The 24,066-nt window shown below is 43.6% G+C and overlaps 1 protein-coding gene across 8 annotated transcripts in view; it reads left to right on the forward strand.

Annotated features, from left to right (window-relative positions):
* Positions 1 to 21,323, forward strand: part of DLGAP4 (DLG associated protein 4) — a 331,900-nt gene extending 310,577 nt beyond the window's left edge. For 4 of the 8 annotated variants that reach the window (XM_032769609.2, XM_032769608.2, XM_032769611.2 and 1 more), the window contains 6 exons: positions 11,832 to 12,193; positions 14,001 to 14,092; positions 14,535 to 14,944; positions 16,834 to 16,925; positions 17,761 to 17,913; positions 18,811 to 21,323. In XM_032769609.2, coding sequence (XP_032625500.1) covers positions 11,832 to 12,193; positions 14,001 to 14,092; positions 14,535 to 14,944; positions 16,834 to 16,925; positions 17,761 to 17,913; positions 18,811 to 19,029 — 1,328 coding nt within the window. In that variant the 3' untranslated portion in view covers positions 19,030 to 21,323. Of the gene's footprint in view, positions 1 to 11,358; positions 12,194 to 14,000; positions 14,093 to 14,534; positions 14,945 to 16,833; positions 16,926 to 17,760; positions 17,914 to 18,810 lie in introns of all 8 variants that reach the window. The other 4 variants (XM_075072309.1, XM_075072308.1, XM_032769613.2 and 1 more) reach the window with 2 other exon arrangements.
* The last annotated feature ends 2,743 nt before the right edge of the window (positions 21,324 to 24,066 follow it).

The raw sequence follows: 24,066 nt of genomic DNA on the forward strand, positions 1-24,066 counted from the left end.
ATTTCCACTACATGCATCCGACAAAGTGGGTATTCACCCACGAAAGCTCATGCTCCAAAACGTCTGTTAGTCTATAAGGTGCCACAGGATTCTCTGCTGCTTTAACAGATCCAGACTAACACGGCTACCCCTCTGATTATTGAGTTGTTGGCACACTTGATTTTAGCTTTAGGGGCAAGCTGAACTTTTGACACTGCAAACCTTTTACAATTTGGAAAACCTGCTGTGGGCAGAGGACTGTGCTAGCATTTTTCTGGCAGTGGTTACTGTGTGTCTGGTACACTTATCGACCATAGCTCCAGGGGATTCTGGTCTGTGAAGCATTTTTTTTAACAGCCCTACAGGGGTCACACTGGGGACAGCAATATGGTACTCTTTCAAATTCCACCCATGTGAGTTCTCAAATTGTGCAAGTGTTTAAAATATGATCATGCAGCTCTGATTCTCCCCCAGTAGAGCTTCAGTGTGCTTTTAGGTGCTGCTAGGCTAGTTGAGCCAGGGTCTGTCTTTTTTCACTGTGGGGATGCTAGTGGTGGAGCTCCTAAATCCCATGGTACCAAAATGAGGTCATTCGCAGTAAAATATGCAGGTCTGTGACCCTCCCTGCTTTCTACCTGAGGAATGAAATTAACAATATTGACACTTGATTCAGATACCAAGTAATAAAAATGTTAACAGCTCATTGAGATGAAAGGGACAGTACAATCAGTTTCAGGTACCTACATGGTTTCATTACCACATCATCTGGGCACTTCACAATCTTTAATCCATTAAATCACATCTTTACTATATCGTTCCGGGCTTTCTGGAGACTTCTGTATGTAGGCATCTCTGAATCAATTGTTTGGTTCACAGTTGAGATTTTCTTCAACTGTAACTTCTAGAGACATTAACTTTTTTTAAATGAAAGCTGAGATTCTGAAGAATAAGATAGCAGCTTGAGAGGTTCCAGTATGCCACACTGCCACATGTCAGCTGAATTAGAGCCCTGTCTGTTTTCCCAAAATGAAGATACCTGTCCAGAAAGTTACCTTTAGGTAGGCTTTGAAGTATTAGATTTTTGTTGGTAAATGTCTGTTTAACCGTACGCACACAAACCAATAAAAAAATATTTCCATCGATGACCATTGAAATGTAGACTGGCAAAGTAAGAGAAACGCTGCTTGAGAACTTATTAGAGTTTGATTAAAGGATGTTCACTTTGTATATTTTGAAATGTGATGTTAACAATTGGTGGTCTCACTGTTATAATCGTTAACCTTTTTTAAAACCAGTGCCTACTGTCATTAAATTGTCTGACACCTCCCCCCCCAATAATTTCGTACAACTGTGAAAATTTAAATCTCTAAACAGAGAAAAAAAGCCTAAAATAAACATCAATATTATCTGTCAAATATATATGTCAAATTCTGCTAAGCCTGCCTTTAGGCTGGAGAGTTGAGTTACATCCTCCTGACCCAACTTGCTTTAAAGTCTGCACTGGAAACTACTTTTGGAAGGCTGGTTAGGAAATGAAAATTTCAGACTTAAAGTGCCACTCGAAGTTCCAGTAATAGTTACTGCAGACAGGCCTGGGAGTGGCTGTGGCTAGCTAACTTGCCACTTAAGTATGTATCTCTTTCTTCTGTATTTCTCCTAAGATTTGAGCACTCTGTCAACCCTACCAAAGAAAATTGTGATTCCATCTGAAAGGAGCTGAACACATGAGTGTGAATCCCTACACTGTGGTATAGCTTATTTTAAATTGAAGCTCGCATGGGTGATGTGATCTGACACTTCACTCCTTTAAATCCTTGACATCTGTGGGTGTCTAACAGATAAAGCATTTATGTCTGAATGCTGGGTTTTCTTAGAAATGTTGTTTTTGATTTTTTTTAAAAATAAAACCCTTCTTTTTTTTAACCAGGTGGGAAATGTGTTCTTGTAGAGCTTGAGCCCTTTGGGGGTAGGAAGACTGGGGGACATCAGTTAATGCCAGAAACCCAACATAACTCTCTTGCAGAGAAAGTAACATAAATGCTTGTTCCATTACAAGTTGTTCCACATCAAATAACCTTAAACCATGATACCAAATTGGGAATATCCTTGAGAAGCTAGGGTATTTGCAAAATGTATTGATGAATCTTTAAGGTGCTCTTGGTCAGAGAATTGTATATGCTTTGCTGTAGTACAGGAAGGGTTGAGTGTTTCTTCTGTTAAGTCCTTACAAGAGTCCCCTGGCACTCTTTGGGGGGAGGAGGGAGAGACTTTGCTCCATCTCCATCCTCTTACCTTTAGTTTTGCTTGTATACAATGTATTTTTTAACGTCTCTTGTTATATAGTTTCTATATGCAACTGCTGCATTCCATATAGGTGGCTGCATTCAGGCATAGATGAAATCACAAAAAAACAGAAGTCAACTACATTAGGGTGGTCCTGGACGAAAGCTGTATGGTTTAGTATGAAAATAGAGGAGTTTTTAACCTGTAAAGGAGGCTTGGGTTTATTCCTGGACTTCTGAGAAAACATTTCACTTTTTGTTGAAAACTTCTTACTGGGGCTATGTCCTCTCCTTTGAAAAGGACACTGTCAGGGTTGGCAAATGTAAACTTGAAGTAGCTTTGGTTTATTTTACATATGCGTGTGCACTCTTGTTTCTATTGCAATAGTGCCCAAGGATCCCAGATGGGGGATTAGGCCCATTGTATTAAGTGCTGTACAAACAAGTAATACGGGGCCAGTACCTGTCCAAAAAAGGCACATTCTAGGGTTTACACAGTGGTATAAGCAATAAGAGTAGAGACAGCTGCATTTGCCTAAGGTCACTCAGATTGGTCACAGGCTGGTGGATCCCTCAACACTATCCCTCTGATCTGCTTTCTGGTTTGACCCAGGACGTGGTACTGACACTTCCACTCTGCCTGCACCAGTTTTGTAAGACCAATATATAACACACACCTATTGTGTCATAAGCGTAACACCATGCACTGGTGAGCAGTTACCCTGCTGGGAAGCTTCAGATTTTTATTTCGGAGTGGTAGCCATAGAATATCAGCATTGGAAGGGACCTCAGGAGGTCATCTAGTCCTACCACCTGCTCAAAGCAGGATCAATCCCAAAACAGATTTTTACCCCAGTTCCCTAATTGGCCCCCTCAAGGATTGAGCCCACAACCCTGGGTTTAGCAGGCCAGTGCTCAAACCACTGAGCTATCCCTCCCTGTATCAGCAGAAAGAACGAGGAGTACTTGTGGCACTTTGTGTATTGTAGCCCTTATCTTAGAAAGGTTTGTTATATTCATATAGGAAAAGTGCTAACCACTTAAAGTATTGGAGAGGGAATGACAAAACTCTATAATATTCAGGTTAGGCTGGCTTCTTGGCCTGTCCTCCCTGATCGTCCCTTCATGGTGTAGTTTATGGGGCCTTATATATGGCATCCACTCTTCTCTTTTTCTTCCATTGAAGGCTATGGAAAGTGACGTCCTTCTTTACAAAGAAAAGCAAGGTAGTTGGTAACAGAGAAGAAACCTAATACAGGCCCAGGCAACAGAGAATGTAGGTCAGGACATTGTAGGCTGATGTAATTATTGTGGGTGTACCCATAGGAAATTAAACCCACTGTGCTCTGTGTCTGTGAGAGGAGAGATTACAAATAAATGACAGCTGGGCCCCTCCCTTTTTAATGCACTCCTGTTAGGAGGTGGGATAATGTTGCTGATCTTATTAAGGTGGAAATAGCCACTATCCATAGTTATTTAATTCAAGGAAATGAATAAATGGGATTTGAAGAAATGGACTTTGGGTGTCTTGCATAGTTGCTTTTAGTAACATCTGCTGCTTGCAATTGTTTTGAGCCTGACCTTCAATTTATACATATGAAGAGATAGGGATGGGGGGAGGAGGAAGACTGCTTCTCTAATAATCTCTTTGGTCCAACATATGGACTTGTTTTTTGTGGTGTGTGTTTTTTTTCCCCTCCCTCTGCTTTTTGATTCTTTAGCTCCACTTTCTTTTACTGTTATTGTGCTGCTCTCTGGAGTTGCTGTCACCTCTAATTGGGAGTCGCTGTGCCTAGAGTGACATGCTGATTAATATTTCATCTTTGATGTTAGCTAGGCTTGTAAGAGCGCATACAAACAGTCTCAGTTTTGCCCATATAAAGACACAAATCACACCAGCTCTGCATCTCATTTGCATCTGTTTTAGAAGCAAGAGTGTATCATTTTCCTCAATAGAGGCTGTATGAGTGAGAGGGGAGGAAACAATTGTACCATGTCAGTCACAGAGAATTGGAAGGTCCATCTCCTGGCCATTGATCACTTGTATATAAGAGTAAATTATACCCAGAGTGTAGTAAGGTGGGGGAATCCCAGGTACCCTGTTGACATCCATATGTCACAAGAAAGAGGTGATAGGTGGGGTCTTGAATAATAAATACAGAAATTATATCTCACATTTTGAAAGGTCTGTGAATTTCAAAATTGTTCAGTCACTGGTTTCTTTCACTCCCCCCATTTAATGTCAGTCATGTGTGGAAGATCAGTAAATGATTAGAACAGACATAAGTGGGAAGAGATAGAGAATTTAAAACTCATTCTGCACAACCACTTAGCAAGTGCCACTGGTATACTGAAAAGTTTACGGCGGAAGCCAGAAGATTAAGGGTGCATCTAGTCCCAGTGTGTTCACGCTGTAGCAGGAGTGCTAGACTTTCTCACAGGCTTCAGCTGTGTATATATTTCTCCCTTCTTTCAGCTCCCTGTGAGGTAGATTGTTAATCAGCAGTACCCGGAGTGCGCTCTGTAATTTGACTTGCAAGCAAGGCCAGATCTGTGAATCATCTGCATGTAATTAACAGGAAACAGGCAGATACAGCAAGTAAAGGCTGAGACAGCTGCAGGGAGGCAGGTTACATGCATGATGAAGCTACTGTGAGTGGCTGACTGCGTATACTGTAGAAAATCTTTGCAATGCAGACTTGGTGGCAGACTTCTTTTTATATTTCTAAGGAAGTTTAGCACATCACACTTCCACACACAAATACAGATACACTAAACTTGCTCCCAGTGTTTTTATTTAAAAAAAATAAATTAAAAAAATCTGCTAATAGAAGAGATGCTTATATGTGTCATCATACCTGCTGAGAATATAATGGTACAGGGGCTAGCACTGGAACCAGGACCAATAAAGCTGGATCTGTTGTTAGCTTTGCCACTGGCTTACTCGGTAACCTTGGACAAATCACGTAATCTGCCTGAATTTCTTTCTCTGTAAAATGGGGAGAATACTTGTCCGTTTAGTTAAGCATGTTGAGAGCTAGAGATGAAACCACTGTATAAAAGCTAGGCAAACTATATGTAGCTGTTTATATAAATATGTTTAGTGAATAGACTTGTATATTTTCATGTAACAAAATAGTGCATTCAGCTTTTTTACAATTTTCCTCATGCACGCTATTGTGCCTTGATCTGTGCCAGTCCGTTGCCAATCTCCACCAACAGTGGTGGCTTCCTGTCAGGGATGCACTATGAATGTATCTTCAATCCTTCAGGATGCAAAGTGCTTATAAAATACAATCTAGCATGGCATTTCGCACTTCTGCAGGTGAATGGGCATAGTGGCCCCTCTCTCATTTAAGTAGGACACAAAGGATAGAGTGTTTATACCCTTCTCTCCCATTACCTGTAGGTATCAGGAGCCCTAGAGACTATGACCGCCTAAGCTAAGAAGCCATGTATTAAAGCAGTTGTTTCAAGGCTGTATGTAGATCAGGCAGGTGCTATGGTCCATGTATTCAAATTAGTGTCTACAGCCATGAGGGGCAGGGGAGTCAAACCTAGTACCACTGATCGGAGCGGGGGGGGGGGGGGGGGGGCAGCCCCCTGTGGGTCTGGGCACCCCTCCCCCATGTTCTCCAAGGGACAACAGGAGGGGCCATGCTGAGAATGGAATCTCCAAAGGGGGTCCAGCAAAAAAAAAAAAAAAAAAAAAAAAATGTGGGGGAGGGGTTTTGGGAAACCTCTGCACTAGCAACAATGCTTCCTGTCTATGTTGCAATAAACCAGAGGTGAATTTAAACAGGCTGTGCCTCACCTGCCTCTCCCCCTCCAAAAAAGCTACAGCAAAAAGAAAAATTATTTCCAATGAAAATTTTGACCATTCCTGGTTAGGGTATTGCAGCAGCAATCTGCGCTGGCTAGTCCACCATGCATGCAGATGAGGAAGCCTTTCATTCTCCCGCATGACTGGGGTTGTCTTCACAGCTAAGGCCAATTTCCCTGCATGTCAGCCACTCCACACGCCTCCCCTCTTCTCCCCTTCTACACAATGCAGCAGAATGCGACCTATGCTGCACCCCTTGGAGTAACTTGCACCCCATCCCTCGACGCTTCGCTCCTTCCTGTGCCAGCCCCACGTCAACTGTCCCCATGCACTGTATCTGTATCAGGGGTGATGGTATGTGGAATAGGACCTCTGCATGCACCCAGTGGAAATGAAGCGAATATGTTTAGAGTTGGTATCCTTCAAGACACATGTGTGATAGGATGAGGTCACGCAAGGATGCACACATGCAGGAAAGAAAACCCGAAGTCGACAAATCACCAGATGAAAGTCCTCCTGTTATTACCTTACAAAATAACGGTTTCGGATCCCACTACAGAAATCGAATACATAAATAAAAAAATATAAACTCAGAAGTAATGGCCTTAATATGCTCCCAGTGCAGGTCCACTGAGGAGAGATGAGCAAGTAAGATCCATCGAATCTGCGACTGTGCAGATACTTAGAGCTTAATGCGTCAACAGCTAACAACAAATTAATAGCCTCGCAGTGCCTTAGCTGCACTTCTTTCCAGCAGCAGCAGCACCCTTAGATTATATTAAAATGACACAGAAAAAACACTGCCGTTGATGATCCTGGCAGCTTTACCCTTGAACCAATACGGCCATGAAGCAGCAAGCCACTGGAATCGTACTAGTGCAGAGTAAGTTCAAGAGGGTACGCGTGTTCTAGTCTGGATCTGTAATATAGCAGACAAAGAATAACCTGTGGCAACCTATAGACTAACAGACTGTGTTAGTCTGGATCTGTAAAAGCAGCAAAGAATCCTGTGGCACCTTATAGACTAACAGACGTTTTGGAGCATGAGCTTTCGTGAGTGAATACCCACTTCATCAGTTGACGTGAAAAATAAGGACCTTTGAAAGTATTGATTAGGTGATAGTTAGATTTATTTAAAAAAAAACTCGTTCACTTTAGCGTTTAACAAGCAAGCGGCGTGCTGTCCTGTAGGAAGTGAGAAAACTGTAAAGGTTAGGCATAGGCTGTGTTCTGAATCTTAAAGGCAAAAACTAAAACTGGCTAAGAGTAAACCAGTAGATATTGGCCAAGACTGGCAGGAAACAGCAGATAAAGTCAAATAGAAAGATGCCAACTTCTGAGTGTTTTTCATTCTAAAAATAGCTCTGCCAGGAAGGCTATAAAAGCCCAAATGCCCCTTCCCTCAATCAATTCAGTTAACTACAGTGTGGCTAAGGCCATGTGTATATGTACAGCTCTGCAGCAGCGCAGCTGTACCACATCTGGTGAAGATTCTCTGGGTTGACGGTAAAGAGCTCTCCCATCAGCATAAAAAAAGCCACCTCCACGAGTCGCAGAAGCTGCGTTGGCAAAAGAAGCTCTCCTGCCAACACAGCGCTGTGCACACGAGCGCTTATGTTGATGGAATTTATGTCGCTCGGGAGTGGTTAATTCACACCCCTTAGCAACATAATTTATGCCAGCATAGGCTGTAGTGTAGACGTAGCCTATGAATTTTAGTAACTTGTTTAGATGGGACTCAAAAGCAAAAAATGCCTTTGAATGGAAAGAATCAAATGCTGCAAACCAGAAATCTTGCTGTAGAAACATTTTCTTCACCGTTCTTGCTCTTTGCCTGGGACTGTTCTTAGTTTTTTAAACTATTACATTTTGCCAGCAGTTCAGAGAGCTGATGAGGACCCTTTAAGCATCGTGATTCCCAGTTCTAGTTACATTGTCCTATCTTGCAGCAACTCCCTGACAGAAATTACCATGGCCTGTAAATAGTTCTGCAATGTTATAAGTCTCATTGCTGCAAAACAATCTGCAATTTAAAATAATTTCATATTTGTGCTGCCGTATTGCCTAGAGGCTCCCACCAGAGAGCTATTGTGCTAGGCGTTGTGTACACACAGCCAAAAGATGGAAAGCTCTCTGCCTTTGTAAATGCTCCACTGTAGCTAGATTGAGATGATAGAACAGCAGTGAGCTCATTTTTGGGTGGAGAGCTGGCAGTAGCTGAAACAACTTTGTTGGATGAGGATGTGCAGGGAAGGGGGAGGACTATCTGCGGTGGGGAGGGGATCCCACTGGCATTTTCGTGTTCAGAAGTGAGCCACCCTTTCTGGGATGGGCCCATTAACCAGTTGCCATGAAACACTGCTTAGGGAGGGAAAGATGCTGGCCTAGAGACCAAGGTCTGGCTGTGTTTACTTTGCAGCTTGCTTACTTTTATCCTCTGCTTGACAACATAGATGTTGCTCCGTTTGCTGCAGGGGTGGGATGTGCTTGTTTTAAAGTTCTGCAAAGTACTTGAGTAAGTTTTAATTTTCAATCGTGTTGTTGTCCAGAATGTTCTCCATTGCCCTTGACTCTCTGATTCGTTTCCAGTTTCTTCTGCTTTTACTGTTGAATTCTCAACCTCTTCATAGCATTACTTATTCTCCATTGATGTCAGCATTCGGAGTATTGTCTTACTCAATTTCTATAGACTTCCTTTCCCTGTGAAGTCTTGCATGCACTGTCCCATGCATCGAGGCCAGTTCCTTTGGTGATCACTGGGAAGAAGATTAAGAGGAAATACCAACCTTCAAAATGCATCTACAGGGCACCCGAAACAGTGTCCTTGCAGCCTGTGGAAGCTGGACTACTGGGCCTGGTGTTTATTTACCTCAGTAACCCCAAATAAAAGGTTTTTCCAGTGGGTGTTCCCCTCCTCCTTTGCATGTTCCTGTTTTGTGCATCAATAGTGACTGGTTTTGCAGAAGTCCATCTCCCTCTTTTGGTTTTGCTTATAAGTAAGGATTTACATCAGTAGGATAGTAATTGATTTACTCTCTCAATCATATTGCAGCATGGTGGGTTGAAATAGCAGCCAGAAAACTATCTGTACTCTATGTATACGTTTACAGCCCAGCAGTAAAACAGGAGCTACTTCCCATTGTAATGTTCCTGTAATCTAGGCTATGTCATAGGACCTCATTGTTATGATGGCAGATGACCTCATCTAAGTTAAAGTACCTGGTTAAACTTAAACAACTTTTTTAATAGTATTCCTAGTATTGTGTTGTATGTAGCTGCAGAAGGATGAAGAGTCTGCATGGGAGGAGCCCAGGTATTTAGGAAAGGGGTTATAGAAGCACTACAGTCAGGCTGAATGGGAAAAGCCGGGCAGGATGGCTTCTGCTTGTCCCAGACATAAGCCAGGTCTACATTAGGAACTTTTGCCAGCGTAGCAGTATTTATTAGAGGTGTAACTTCTCTTGCAATATTTCTATACCAGAAGAGGTTGTAGCATAGGCACAGTTTATAGCAGTATAAAGGAACTTCTGTGGGTATAGGTTATTTTACCTGGGAAACTGAGGCAAAAGCCCTTCTTTGCCAGCATCTGTGCAGGAACTTCTGCCATATAGAAATGTTGGCAAAACTTTACTAATGTAGACCTGGCCACAGCAAAATAATGGTTTGTCACATCATTTACAGTAAGGTTCTCAAACTGTGGGTTGGGACGCCAAAGTGGGGTCACGACAACATTGTAATGGGCACTCCAGGACTGGCCAAAGCCTGAGACCCACCACCTAGGGCTGGGGCTGAAGCCGAAGCCTGAGACCCAGCACCTTGGGCTTAAGCCCAAGCGCACGGGCTTCATCCCTAGATGATGGAGCTCAGGCTTTTGGCTTTGGCCTCCCTAGCTGGGAGGTGGGGCTCAGACTTTGAGTTTGGGGGGGTTCCGCAACCCCTACCTAGGGAGGTAAAGCTCAGGCAGAGTCAGGCTTCCGTCCCCCCTCCTGGGGTCATGTGGTAATTGTTGTCACAAGGGGGTCACAGTGCAATGAAGTTTGAGAACCCCTGATATACAGAAACTGCCAGGAATTTAAAGGAGGGGACTGGTGAATAAAATCTGTGCTTCCAACACGATATCTAAAACAAAACATGCAGGTTCTCCTATACTGACTGCATGCTGCTCCAGTCTCCACAATGAAGGGTGCCCACTGGCCCATCTTTACAGTGCGCCACCATGCAAAGACGTGAGTGCTGTTTTAGGCTGTTGTTTCTGTCCCAACTGGTTAATTCTCTGATATTGTCCTGTGGCTGTCTTTCAGTACCATTCGGCACTTAGGGATGACTTAATGGAATAAAGTAACTGGCTGAAGGATGGGCACATAGTTACTTTTGGTCTGCAGAAGTGGAAAGCTGAGCCTCTTGTACTCGAGCGTGGGAAATATTTCTTAGCGATTGTTAAATTCCCTTACGTACTACCGCTAGTAGTTTTTCACTGTCACAGCTATGGTGAGCATGCGAGAGAGATGCTGCTAGGAAGACTGTTAATGTGAAAGCCATGTCCTGATCTGAATTTGGACATAACTATGTGCCTTATACACGTTAAAATGGTCAAGTTAAAGCCTCGGGGAGTCCTGAAGGCATCCAGTTATGTCTACACTAAGCTACTAACACCTTCAGAATCCTAGTCTAAACTCCTAAATGGTTAGAGCATCAAAGTAGTCTTGCCTACTGTGTGAGGTTCTGCAGGGACTCTACTTCAGCTCCCTTCAAGAGGTGGTGGTGTACACCTCCGTTTCTTGTTTGGAAATGCCAAACCCTGGCTGGCACATACAATACCTCCTGAGTGTCTTGTGCATGTCAATTTGCTGAATGCTGGCATGTGAATGGCCACTGACTAATTTATTTCTAGGACTCTTCTGTATTCCAAACTCCTGTACTGACGTGTATTGTGGCATGGTGGTGTTTTAGCCTCGTGAATCCAAGCTGAGTTTCAGTTCCCTGAACTGAGCTGCACGCTGGGAAGATGCTGGATACCTGTGTTTCCAGCTCTCAAATCAATAGTGGCAAATAACGTACTGTGCACTCAGAGCCAGACTTGACTTGTAAAGGTATTTAGGGATCTAAATATGTCGATAGGCCCTTCTGAAAATCTTGGCATCCCTGCATCTTGAGGGACCTAAATACCTTTAAAGATTAAAAACCAACCCTCCAGGGTTTGTAAAGTGAACATTTGTGAACATTATAGCTGCTGCCTGCTGGAAGAAACCCTTATGGCCTCTTTCCCTTTTGTAGGAACAAACGCCAGACTGGTCCGGATACAGAAACTTGTCAACTGATGGGAACAAAGAACTGAGAGATTTGGCTTTACCAGGACACTTAACGCAATCTTAAAAAAAAAAAAAAAATCAGGGTTCCACAGAACTTCTGCTGTGTAGTGGCTTTTCCTTGTCAAACACTCTAGCAGTTTGGCAGGATCTTCTTTACTACTTTTCCACCTTCCAGTCTCTCTCACATCATGTTGTTTCTCTTGAACTTTATTGCAGGGTAGTGCTGGCTTCCCTCCCCTCTCCCCTTTAAATGCTTTGTTGTGGGTCACTCAGTGCAAGCTGTTGGCATTAGATTGGTGTTTCTGCATTTCTTCAAATTTCTACTTGGAGATTTCTCCTGAATATTATAATTGACCTGCTTTTTCTTTTTCTTTCACTGTATCTGTCACATTCTTTTCAATTCCACTCTCTTGCTCCTTCCCACCTCTGCTGTTGCAGGTTCATCATGCCTAGTGGCATATAAAAAGACACCTCCCCCCGTCCCACCTCGGACCACCTCAAAGCCGTTCATCTCTGTCACCGTGCAGAGCAGCACCGAATCAGCCCAGGACACCTACCTGGATAGTCAGGACCACAAGAGCGAAGTCAACAGCCAGTCGGGACTGAGTAATTCTTCAGACAGCTTAGACAGTACCAGAACACCTAGTGTGACGAGAGGCAGCCTTGTGACTCCAGCCAGAGATGCTCCAGAGTTACCCCAGAAAAATGCAACCTTGAAAAGTGACAAAGGAACTCTGACAAGTGAAGAGCCGAAGGTGGAGAATATCCCCAAAAGGAAGCTGTCGTCTATAGGAATACAAGTATGGAATAGTTTGTACTCCTCTGTGTAACAGAGAATGTTCTTAAATGTGCTTAAGTTATCTATTTAGCATGTGTCTTGTAACCAAATGTGCAGCTGAACCCACCCAAATAGCTAAAGAAATTAACCAGTTTGTAGAACAATCATCCAGTGCACTCAGAGGTGAAATACAACAAAATGTTGCTATAACAGGAATGTGTTCAGTACAAAATTAAAATGTGTCATAAAATAAATGTAGCTCTGTTACATGCGTAATTTGCTTTAAAGAGGCTTCTTGCCAAAAGTACATATGCACAGATGCTAGAGTTTGTGTGCCATATACTGTATTTTAAGGGCAGTCTGCATGCTTGCAATCCGAGTTCAAGGCATAACTTCATTTAAGATTCACACTGTTCTATTACAGAACTATTAAGCATGTTTGGGGCTGCTATAGTATGGAATGATTATGGCACCATGGGTCTGATGCAATCTATCTGTGGGAGTGCCCGTCCTTCATCCCTATTGGTTCTCTGAGACCTTGTGTTGCCGAAAGCCAACAGAACATGCAAAGTAATGAAAAACCGTTGCTAGCTTTATAGCCCAATGAAAACTGCTCAGGGAGAAGTGTGTATCCAAGGTTTGTCCTGCAAAGGTTACTTTTGGAGAAGTTTAAAAAAAAAGAAAAAAAAGCGTAATCTTTTTGCATTTTGCTTGTGGACAACATTTCAAATGCAGGTGGCTAAACTTTATGTTGCTCTGTTGTATCCACAAGCGCCTGCTGCATGTCACCTTATGACATGCTGAAGTAGGAGTAACCTTCCCACTTGCACGTTTAAATGCAAAACATGTGGGTTCGGCAGGTGTGAGTATGCATTTGAAAATGCAGTTTAAAACACATCTTCTACAGCATCAGACATTCCAGTTTTGTTCATCATGTAGAAACGACTTTTTACCCAACATAATATGCATCTCGATATAACCAGGTTAAACTCTTCTATGTTGAAGCCATACCCAAGCAGACAAGTTAGTTCTTGCTTACCATTGTGTCCACAGTTAATTATTCTGAATGCCGTGGAAGTTCGGCAGTGCAAACTGTACATTCAACATGAGGCTTTACGTTGGGTTGTGAATTGTTCTACTGCTGAAATCTGTCTGGCAGAGTCGCTTCCGATGTCATTTCGATATTGATTCTTCCCCACAGAAATAGTGGGAGTTGGAGCAAACAACGGTGGGGTGGAGGGGTAGAGGGAGAATTCCCTTTTTAAAGAGTCTGACTGTTTCAATCTGCTCCCCCCAACCCTATTCTGGGGTTGAGGTTCTCATGCTGTGACCCATGCCTCCCTACCTCCAGTACCTGGATTTCACTTACGGCTGCAACTAACTACTCAGGGCTTCCCTGTTGTTCTTGGGTGGGGAGAGGAGAAGTTGATAAGAGGATACTAGGCTTCAGAAAGTTTGAGAGCCCCTCTTCTAGGTGTGCCCCTTTGGCAGTCAGGCTGCTGCCCTCTCTTGAGCCTCAGAATGGCCATCTGCCTGCCCTGTACATGCAGCTGCTCTGAGGCATCAAAACCTTTCCTCTACCTGTTGTTTCTGTTGTGGCAGTTGATAGAGCCAGAGCCAGATCCAGAATGGCTGTCTGATTACTGCTGGGCTACGGATAAAATCTGACATCCTCAGCAGATTGGGGCACTGATGACGTCTCCTTTGGTTAGCAGTGTTGTGCCATCCATCCTAAAACAGCCTTCGAATTGGTTTACAGCATCTGTATGCTCTGCGCGCTCATGTGGTTGCAACTCTTCTGTTCTGTTTGAATTTTTTTATTTAATAAGGTTGACTGCCTTCAGCCAGTGGCAAAGGAGGAGCCCCCTACGCCAACCACCAAATTCCAGTCCATCGGGGTACAGGTAGAGGACGAGTGGCGGTAAGTGAGAGATGCAGGCTCTTTTATTTTATCCCTTTAAAATACACTTTGCCAATTAGCTTAGACCCATGTCTCGCCTCAGTTTCATGTTTCAGTACTAACTGTGTTGAACAGCATGTGCTTTTATCAAAAAAAAGTACTTGCTCTGCAATGTAAACAGCTAAATCAATGGGAGCTTGAAATAAAAAACGAACCCAAGATGTAATTATAGATGCGCGTCAGTCATTTGGTCTGAATGGCCTATTGCAGTAAGCAGACAGACAAAATTATAAGGTTGTCTGCTTGTATGGTGTGGGTATTTGTGTGTTAAGGTGGAGGGACTGGGGGGGAACAAGGCTCAGCTGCAGACACCATAAACAAACCCATTGCATTTTGTACCAGTGTGTGAATCCAGCTAGTTTGAGGGCTCCTCTTCATTCTCTTGCTCCTGCTCTTTCTGCAGAAACAACCACTCTCGCAGTATGTCCTCCAAACAGGACGCCGATTCCGACGCACAGGAACCGAATCACTCAAACTGTAAATCTTCTGAGAGAAGCCTTGCTGATTGTCCCCCGCGCTACAACTTTGTCAGTGTTGATGCCAGTACCAGGCAACCAGCCAAGCCCTCCCAGTTCAAGAGAAATCTCTCCTATGGAGATAGCAGTGACCCAGCCCTAGAGCCTTCCTCTCTCCCTCCTCCGGACCCTTGGCTCGAGACATCCTCCAACTCACCTTCAGAACCAACACAACCAGGAGCCTGCAGGCGGGACGGGTACTGGTTTCTGAAACTGCTGCAGGCAGAAACAGAAAGGTTGGAAGGATGGTGCCGTCAGATGGACCAGGAGACCAAAGAGAACAATCTCTCTGAAGAAGGTGGGTGTTGAGAATTGCATGGCACTTGGGAGTAGGAGACATACCCTGAGACTTGCTAGCATGTGGAACAATCTGACAAAGGAAAGGTGTGGTGCTGGCCAGGAAGGGACTAGATGGGATAAGTTTTAGAGTCTGACTCTAGAATCTCACAGAGTAGGCAAAGAGTGAGGTTACTTAAGAATGTAAATGTGGGTGATATTGCTACAGTGGGCATGATCTTTACCTTGGGCTGGGTTGTAACACTACAAGCTGCACTGCCTTAGGAGTGACTCAGACACAAATCACTGCTCCGTTGTTTGGGAGGTACGGGGGTGGCTTACATCATCCCTTTTACTCTTCATTCCCCCTCCCCCAGCCTCCACGCAGAAAGCCAGCTATTCTGGCTGCCAAGTTTGTTCGACAGGCAGTGCAGGGCTGTTCCCACTCTTGGACCCTTCTCGCCTGCTTGCTTGCAGGAGTGGTATCAAGGGACCAGCTGTGCTTTGCCCCCATGGCAGGAGCTGCATGCTGAGCAGCCCTTACTCATTTGAGCAAGGGAGGAATAGGGCATGGAGTCCATCTACTCCCTGGTAAATATTTCCCAGCAAATTCTTTAATGCAGAATTAAGTGTGAAAGTGTGTTTGGAGAGAGTCCAGCTTATGCCCAACAAACCACACCCAAATACTAAAAACAGTTTTAAAAGCTCAGAAAATGAATAGGTAAAGGATCTATCACTGAATTCCTCACTGCCATATTATTCTGCAATGCCTTTGAGAGCTCTAGCTTTGTCTTCGTCTGAGCCTCCAGTAGTAACAAGCCCAAACACTTCTGTTGGTGGCAAGAGGGGATAATGTTTCCACACCTAGGAGCTCCACTGAGCACTCTGAGGAAGTCTAAATCCTGGGACCTCAACACTTCATTCTGCTAAATACTTATGAACTGCTCAACGTTTAAACCTTTCTGTGAAACGAGATGGTTGATCTGCCCTCCTCATGATCCTCTTGTATTTTGGAAGTGTGGGTTAAGGTCTATCTGAGAGCATGTGCCTCCAGGTCAGGGGCATTGCACATTCAGTGGAGGCTCACTTATAGATCGTGCCTTAAAAGGCTTGTCGTTCAACCTTGCTGAAGGCTCTAATTTAATGATTTTAGTGCCCTCTGTTTTAGGAAGCATAGAGCTATAGCTATCAATAGCACAGTTGGACAATGAGTAAGTGAAGCAGTCTATCTCAGCTGGAATCCGACTTCTCATCTCTGTATAATTAACTGTCTTAGGGGTCTCTGGAATTCACTTTCTCTAAATGCATAGGGGAAGAGGGGTTCTAGAGGATATCAAACTGGCTTCTAAGGTTATGTCTATGGTGCAAAACAAAACCCTGCAGCAGGTGAGTCTCAGAGCCTGAGTCAGCTGACTTGGGCTCCGGGTCTCTCGCTATGGGATTAAAAATAGCAGTGTAGATGTTTAGACTCAGGTAGCTCCGGCCCAAACGTCTACGCTGCTATGTTTGGCCCTGTAGCAGGAGCCTAAGTCAGTCGATCCAGGCTCTGAGAGTCTCTCTTACCCAAAAATGACTCCTCTGCCTTGGAACTTCAGTAAAGCTCTATTGCAAACAGAGAATCTTGTGGCAGCGTTGCTGTCTGCCATCTTTGATGGGTCTCTTGGCAGGAGAACAAGGGAAAACAAAGTATACAGAGACCTACAGGCAATGCATCCATTTGTAACAATAGATCATTAGTGACATGGCTTGTTTAAAACATGAGTAAAAAACACAATTTTGCTCGTAGAACAAGTATAAGCCAATGTGTATGAATGCTAGGAAGCATCTTAACCTTTTGAAACATTCTTGTTTGCTACATTCAGCTGTTTTTATTTCTTATCTAACTTCTTAAATTCCTTTTTCTTTCATTAGTTTTAGGAAAAGTCCTCAGCGCAGTGGGCAGCGCACAGTTACTCATGTCACAAAAGTTCCAGCAGTTCCGGGGCCTCTGTGAGCAAAACTTGGTGAGTAGAAGTAACTTTGTAAAATGGCAATAGTCTAAGTACAGCTCTGTAGTGCTAAGCTGAAGCAGCTCTGTGTATAATACGACCAGGCCGTTTCCTGGTGCCAAAAATGAATGAAGCTTTTTAAAATAAAATCTGAGCAGGTCTCACAAGCTGTACGGTAACAGGAGGCTAACTTTCTTAACATGCACCTACTGTCAGTTTAGCAACTGAAGAGCAGTAGCGTGGGCACCTCATACATACCATTTTCTTGGTGTATGTGTGCAACGTTAAAGCCATGTTCTGCCCTGGGATGCCTGCTCACGATTCTCACTGATATCAGTGGTAGCCAACCACGCCTATTGTAAGGCATAATTTGGCTGGAAGTATTTATCAGAGAGGATTGAAACAAATATCTGCCTATATAAATTTGCTCCATGCTTGAATTCTGGTAGGCAGCAGAGAGATTCTGTGTTCAGGATGCCTGCTTGAACCTTGTATTTTGTAACTCTGAAATGTTTTTCAAGGTGAACTGCAAAGGGTTAGCCAAAAATGAAGTGTTTATGAAAAGCCCCCAGGCCCTTTTCAGAATACGCTTACTCTGCATGGCTGATGGAACCATCCCCACAGTACCAATTCCAGGTGCTTGTAAAATGCTGTGTGTGAACTTAAGACTTCTTCAAACATGGTGAAGTTGCTTGTCCTGACTGAGGTCTCAACAGGACAAACTTAACAATTTTTAAAATGTATTTTAATGCAAAGGGGTAAAAGTCTAATATAGCACAGACTACTGTAAACTCGTGACCTAAGTGACATGCTGTTTCTGATTTTCTTGTTGATGCCCTCTCTCTTGCAGAACCCCAATGCCAATCCCAGACCCACAGCCCAGGACCTAGCTGGGTTTTGGGATCTCTTGCAGTTGTCCATTGAAGACATCAGCATGAAATTTGATGAGCTCTACCACCTAAAGGCTAACAGCTGGCAACTGGCAGAAACACCGGAGAAGAAGGTGAGCATGGAGCAGTTCAGAGTAGCCAAAATATTGTGCATTCTGCCGGGTCACCAGTAGCCCTTCTGTTGTAGCTCTGTGTTCTTAAACTATGATTTCATAGATTAGATTTTCGGAACTGCTACCGTCTTCTGCTTGCTGCGTATTCTACCTTTTTAATGCATATAATCGTAATAGTGTTTCCTGCATGTTCAAAAACAGAAGTCTCCCCCTACACATACACGTAATCTCCTGTGAGATGCATCAAGAAGATTCCTATAAGATACATTGAAATGAGTTTTAGAAACTCCTGAAACCTTCAGGGGAAAAGTGATTTGGGGTAAAGAGTGGATGAGTAAATAGCACACACTTACATAGCAGGAGGGGACAGGCTTTTTGTTAAGTGGATGTTGGATAAAGAATAGGCTGTAATCAGTACTTGTGAGAACCATGTCACTTTAAATCCATGTGTATGCTTTATTTCTATGCCTACGTCAGTTCTGAGATGTGGAGGGGCATGAGTCGCAGCTCACTATGTATTATAAAACTTATATTGCACACTACTGTTCTGCCTCTTAAAGTCCAGCTGTGTTAATCTTCTCAGCATGCTCTGACCCATCATTAAGCCTTAGGAGCAACCTGCAAACCCAGGTCTGCTTCCCAGGGTGGGACTCTGTGCCCCCAGAGAGTGAGACTGTTCACTGTCTGTTAAATGGGAAAGCAGATTGTAAAAACTGTATGTAACAAAAGTGGCTTGGACCAGAATCCTTTCTCCTTATTCACTTGATGCTCTGTTGCTGAAAGGAGTGTCCTCCTTTGGGCCACAAACTATCCCCTCTTGTTATCACAGAACAGAGAGAACTTTTGTATGTGCATTTTTATTTTATGTTTTGTCTGTCTTCTTACTGTCTCTTAAAGGAAGAGAAGAAACCACCCCCTCCAGTGCCAAAGAAGCCAGCCAAGCCCAAAACCCCACTGAACCGGGACAAAGCCTCTGATTCTGTGGATAAGCAGCGCCAGGAAGCTCGCAAGCGTCTCATGGCAGCCAAGCGGGCTGCCTCTGTCCGGCAGAATTCTGCCACGGAGAGCGCGGACAGCATTGAAATCTATGTCCCAGAGGCACAGACCCGCCTTTGAGCAAAGGGGAAGAGGAAGGAAACACGTGTTTTTCTAAATCATTAAAGAGGGGAAAAAAAATTCCCTCTTAACTTAGTGTGATTTATTCAGTCTAGAGACGCTGAGCCAACCTGACAAAGGGCTCCCAATTCGGCTTTTTTTCTCTCAGCTTTAAGTAATGAAGATTTTAAAAAGATCCCCCACACACAACAACAAAAATTTCCCCTCTTGTTTTCTCTCACTGGCTGTGGTGTTGCTGAACAGACTGAAAAGACTCTGGAAGCCCCAGCCCCTCAGACTTGGAACTTCAATCTTTTTACTTGTTCAATCTAATGAGAATTATTAGCTTGTTTACAAGAAGAGGACGACAAAAAAAAAAATGAAGCCTTGAGCACTTAACATGCTGTGTTCTTTCTCCTTCTCCTCGACTCTGTTCCTCCTTATCCTAGGGTTTTTTTCTTCTACCTCTTATTCTACCGTATCCACCCCCTCTCTCCCACTTTTTGCATGGCTTTGTTTACTGTGTTAGAAATAACCTCTCTTCCACAGAGCTCCCGAAGAGAACATCTGTTCAGCGTGTACTGGTGTTGCACTCTGCTAGCAGGCAGCCTTTCTTTATTTTTTCTTTAGTGGGTGGGAGGGTATAGGGGCGAAGGGCAGCAGGGTTCACATATCAATGTATTTGATTGAAAAGGAAGGAGGAAAAGATCCGCGGAATGTAATGCCGAGTTCTTCACGCAGCCTGGAAGCAAACGTGTGCAATAAGGTGGCGACGGGGGCAGCGCTTTGTTGGCTGATTCCAAAAGAAAGCTGGCCCCATTCCAGGCACAGGATGGGAGCTGGAAGGATGATGTGGTGCAACAGGTGTGACCCCTACGCGCGCGCGCACACACACACACACACTCTTATTTTGTCCCCTTCTACACGTTTTATTTTCCTTGAGAAGCACTTGTTAAAAAAGCAGTTGCTACATAGTGGGGACCTGTTTCAAGGGGGAGGAAGGGTGTTTCTGGGTGGAGGACTGGGTTTTCTACAAAAAGAAGGGGGAGGGCGGCTAATGGCAGGCTGGCAGCCAGCCGACCTGTACGTATGTGTACATATGCACATATACACTTACTGGGATCTGTATATTTAATGCATACACACGTATACATACCCATACACAAGTGCAAGTGGTGTATTAAAAGCACCTCAGTGAGAGTGGGCGTATGTATAGCATATATTTTTACATGTACTATATCTAGATGTGTGTAAAAGTGTGTGTAAAAATATATACCCTGTGTGTAATCAGATTATTTTTCCTTGTATCCCGTGCTTTTTTTGGTGAGCGGGAGGGGTTGCTAAATATTTGATCCTTTTAGCTCCTTCTCCCCCCTCACGCCTCCTTTTCAGTTTAGCTTCTTGGAGTCAGTGCCAGCGTCACATTCTTTCCACCTTCCCAAAACAAACACTTGCCCCCAAGTTGAGCAATCATGTTGTATGAGTGGAGAGATCTTGTGTCAGTTTCATGTGGGGGAAATTCCAAAAGAATTTAAACCAGGGTGTTGGTGATCAAAAAGGCAAAAACATAAAATAAAAACCTAAATCCTATCTAAGTATACTGTGTTTATGCATATATAGTATGACCGATTTCTCTTCCTGTCCACCTACCATATAGATCTCGTAGCCTGGAATGAGAACCTGTGAAAGTTTGACCATAAGCAAAGTGGCTCAGATTCAGCATTGGTTTTTAACTTTGAGTAGAAGATGTTGACTTGCTGGATTTTTTTTTAAATAAGGCTTTTTAGAGTTTTTAGCATTCAAAAATTTAGGAACATGTAGAATGTGAATTCATCTTAATCATGTTTCCAAAGATACCCAGACTGCTGAGGTACTGTCCCCAAAGCAGTTATTTTCTGGGCTCTGTATTGTGGGCTGCAGCCTGTTTTGCTGAGATTCTGAAAAACCTCTTTAAATTGCATGGGGACCATTCACGCTGCCTCAGTCAATCATACCTCGTCCGCGGCACGAAGAGTTCCAAGCATATTCCCTGGGTTCTGGCCAGGCGTAATGAAGCAGGACACTCGTACCTGGCTGACACTATAATGGGTTTATAGTGAGTAAGATACATTGTCAGTGTCTTAAGCCATGTTAGATAATCAGAAGCAAGTGGATGCCTCTGTGCCAGACTTTCATTATATCAGGATCTCCTTACTTTCCTGGAGGAATAAGGTTTAATAAAGCAAGGACAGCTGGCTGATAAAAAAAATAAATAAATAAAACAAAATTCAAAACTAACCTCAGTTTATAGCTCTGATCTTTTCCCCCCCTTAAAAGACCATATTCTTGGTTTTTGTTTTCTTAATGGGCTTCTTAACTTCTAGGGCACAGCTGAGTTAAACGACATGGAAGTGACTTCTCTGTAATATCTGTAAACTGATGCAATAGACTGGGTCTGTAGCCGTACTGTCTGTGTGTGATTGTGTGCTAATATATTTCAGTGTTCACATCAATGGTTTGAATGCATCTAAATCTCCCATTTCTCCAGCATACCTCAACCCCCTGAGAGCCAGTCAGCAGCTAGGGAGATCTAATTTGAACATGCCAATTAAATCCCCCCCCCCCCCCCAAATAGGGTGACAAGGTAGCAACAGACCTACCTCCTAATCTAGAGCACAGCCATTGGCCTTGAAATAGGCTTCTGACAGCGAAAGGGGATGTTCTCACTACCTCTTCCTATAGAGGATTATCCTTGAATCCAGGAATTAAATTTAGTTTTAGATGTTTTGAAGATACGATTAAGTCTGAGGACGGGCATGCAAAATCCAGCTGGCCCCTAGGCAAGGGCAGCAATACATCAAACCTAATAAATAAACTCGCTCCTTGTGCCTCCCACAGGCCTGTGCTGATCCCTGTCATTTTGACTATAACCACTGGGAGGCGGGAAACCTTGTTTCATCTTGGGATTCATTCAATGCAGAAATAGTTCAGTTTCAGGTGTCCTTACCACTTGACCAGTCTCGTTTTCCCCAGTCAGCCCCAGAATGGAAAGTAGATATAACCTGTGTTCTCAAGGACGTGGGAAAAGAGGAAAGACTCTTTCCAACCTCTAGTTTAAGATCAGCCTAATAATAGAGCAACAGTGTTAGTAATTTGGGGTGGGAGGGAGGGAGAGGGAGTAATGCTGAGTATTTTTCCCTTTCACAGACAGATTACTGAAAACGAGGAGCTCTAAGGAAACGGTCACAACTGAAGTGATCGGAATTACAGGAAATCTATAGCGGTTATGAAAATCCTAAGCCCAAAGCATATTTCTTGAAACTGTGCTTTAAAAAGGTTTCTCTAGCTCTAATTATCTAATACTGTGTGGATGTAATTTTTTTTAATTGTACATACAGTGCTACAATTAACATGATCTTGAATTATGCAAAATTTCCCGCAATGATCTAGCCTCCTGTACTTCACTTTACCTCCATGGCAGAAGTAAGAAGCTGTCTAGCCCTGTGTTTGTTAGTCTTCCTTTCGTTTTTTTTAAAAATGTGACTCTAATTCCATAGGAAGCCTTGAAAGTTGAAGCCTTGTACCTAGACTGACGCCCAACACTTTGTAATGTGAACCTTGCTGCCATTGTAGACTAGTAAAAAGATGGCACCTTGTTGGTGCCTTTCTGCTTTTGTCTCTTGCACTTTGTGACTCCCAGTTTACCCATCAGCTTCCTAGGGTGGGCCCATATGCATGGGAAAACCTACGGTGGCAGGGAGTCATATTCTAACACAGGAGGATTAACCGTTCGGTGCAGTCTGCACAGGTGACCAGACAAGTTACAAATTGGCCTGAGGTGCTGTTACACTGGTTGTATTACAGTAGGGTCAGGGCCGTAGTTTGCTGGGTGCCATACGGATACATTCCTTTCTGTAGAGCACTTGCCCTCTAAGAGTATGGTAACATGCAAATCAATGTCTGACCCAGCCTAATGGGAGTGGGTGGAAGCATACGGTGATGGTAAATGAAAGATAGTGTATAATGGGCAGTAGTCTACCTACCGTCTGCCTAGGCAAGGTCCAAAAGAGTTTTCTAGGCATTGTGGGAGAGGAAAGTCCTATGAAGAAGAGCGTGGCATTGTCTCGATTGTGATTTTCTACCCTAGTAAACTTGTCAGTGTAAGTAGGCCCTTCTGTTGGCAAAGAAGCCAGCAGTCTGGTTACTGGGCACTCCTGCTTTGTGTGGAATTGACTGAAGAACTGGCTTCACAAGAGTGCTCTGTTCTAAAAGTGGAAGTATCCTCCTGCCTATTACTTCCCACTGCCTAAAGAGGTAGTCATGACAGCTTCATTTAATGTGTTTAGGGGGGAAAACTATATTATGTATGGTTTGTTAAACACCCTTTCTTGTATGGTTTGTTTTATAATCTCCCTCTCTCTACTTGGCTGTAGTGGATAGGACTCACTCAAGGCCACTTCTACAAGCTTCTGTGATCATAGTGAGCTTTGGTAGGTTCCTTATGCCACAACAAATTGGGTGCACTCTGAAATGAAAGCAGCAACAAATACATTATTTTTAAATGCTCTAGCAGTGTGTTTTAAAAACAAAAAAAAACAAAAAAAACCTGCATTTCTAAAATGTAACAATGGCATCTGTAAGCAAGTATATATCTACAAAGCTCCGGGTCTTACACCTGCTGGCGTCTGCCAAGCTTGGAGAGGGCATAATGGTGGGATGGCAAAGAGGGAACAAAGGTTCCATGCCTTCATCTACTTTCTTGCCCTTAACTCACATCCCTGCTGCCAGACACATGCTTGTTAGTGCCCTCATGGAGCTAGAGAACCGACTGTATCAAACGGTTTAAGAAAACATCTCCCTGTGTGGAAAAATAGGATAGTCATTGGGAAGTGACTCAAGGCTTAATGCTTCTGGAGTGCTTAGATACATGGCATCAAAGTAAGGCCATTCGAGTGGTCTGCAAAAAGTGTGGTAAATCTTCTCAATTCCATAATATAGCATTGCAGTACCCGAAGTGCATGCCCAGGCAAGTGGATACCCCAGTGATGGGCTATACTTGTTCAAGTTGTGGGTTGGCTT

This window comes from Chelonoidis abingdonii, chromosome 14 (genome assembly GCF_003597395.2).
Source record: "Chelonoidis abingdonii isolate Lonesome George chromosome 14, CheloAbing_2.0, whole genome shotgun sequence".
Classification (NCBI taxonomy): domain Eukaryota; kingdom Metazoa; phylum Chordata; order Testudines; family Testudinidae; genus Chelonoidis; species Chelonoidis abingdonii.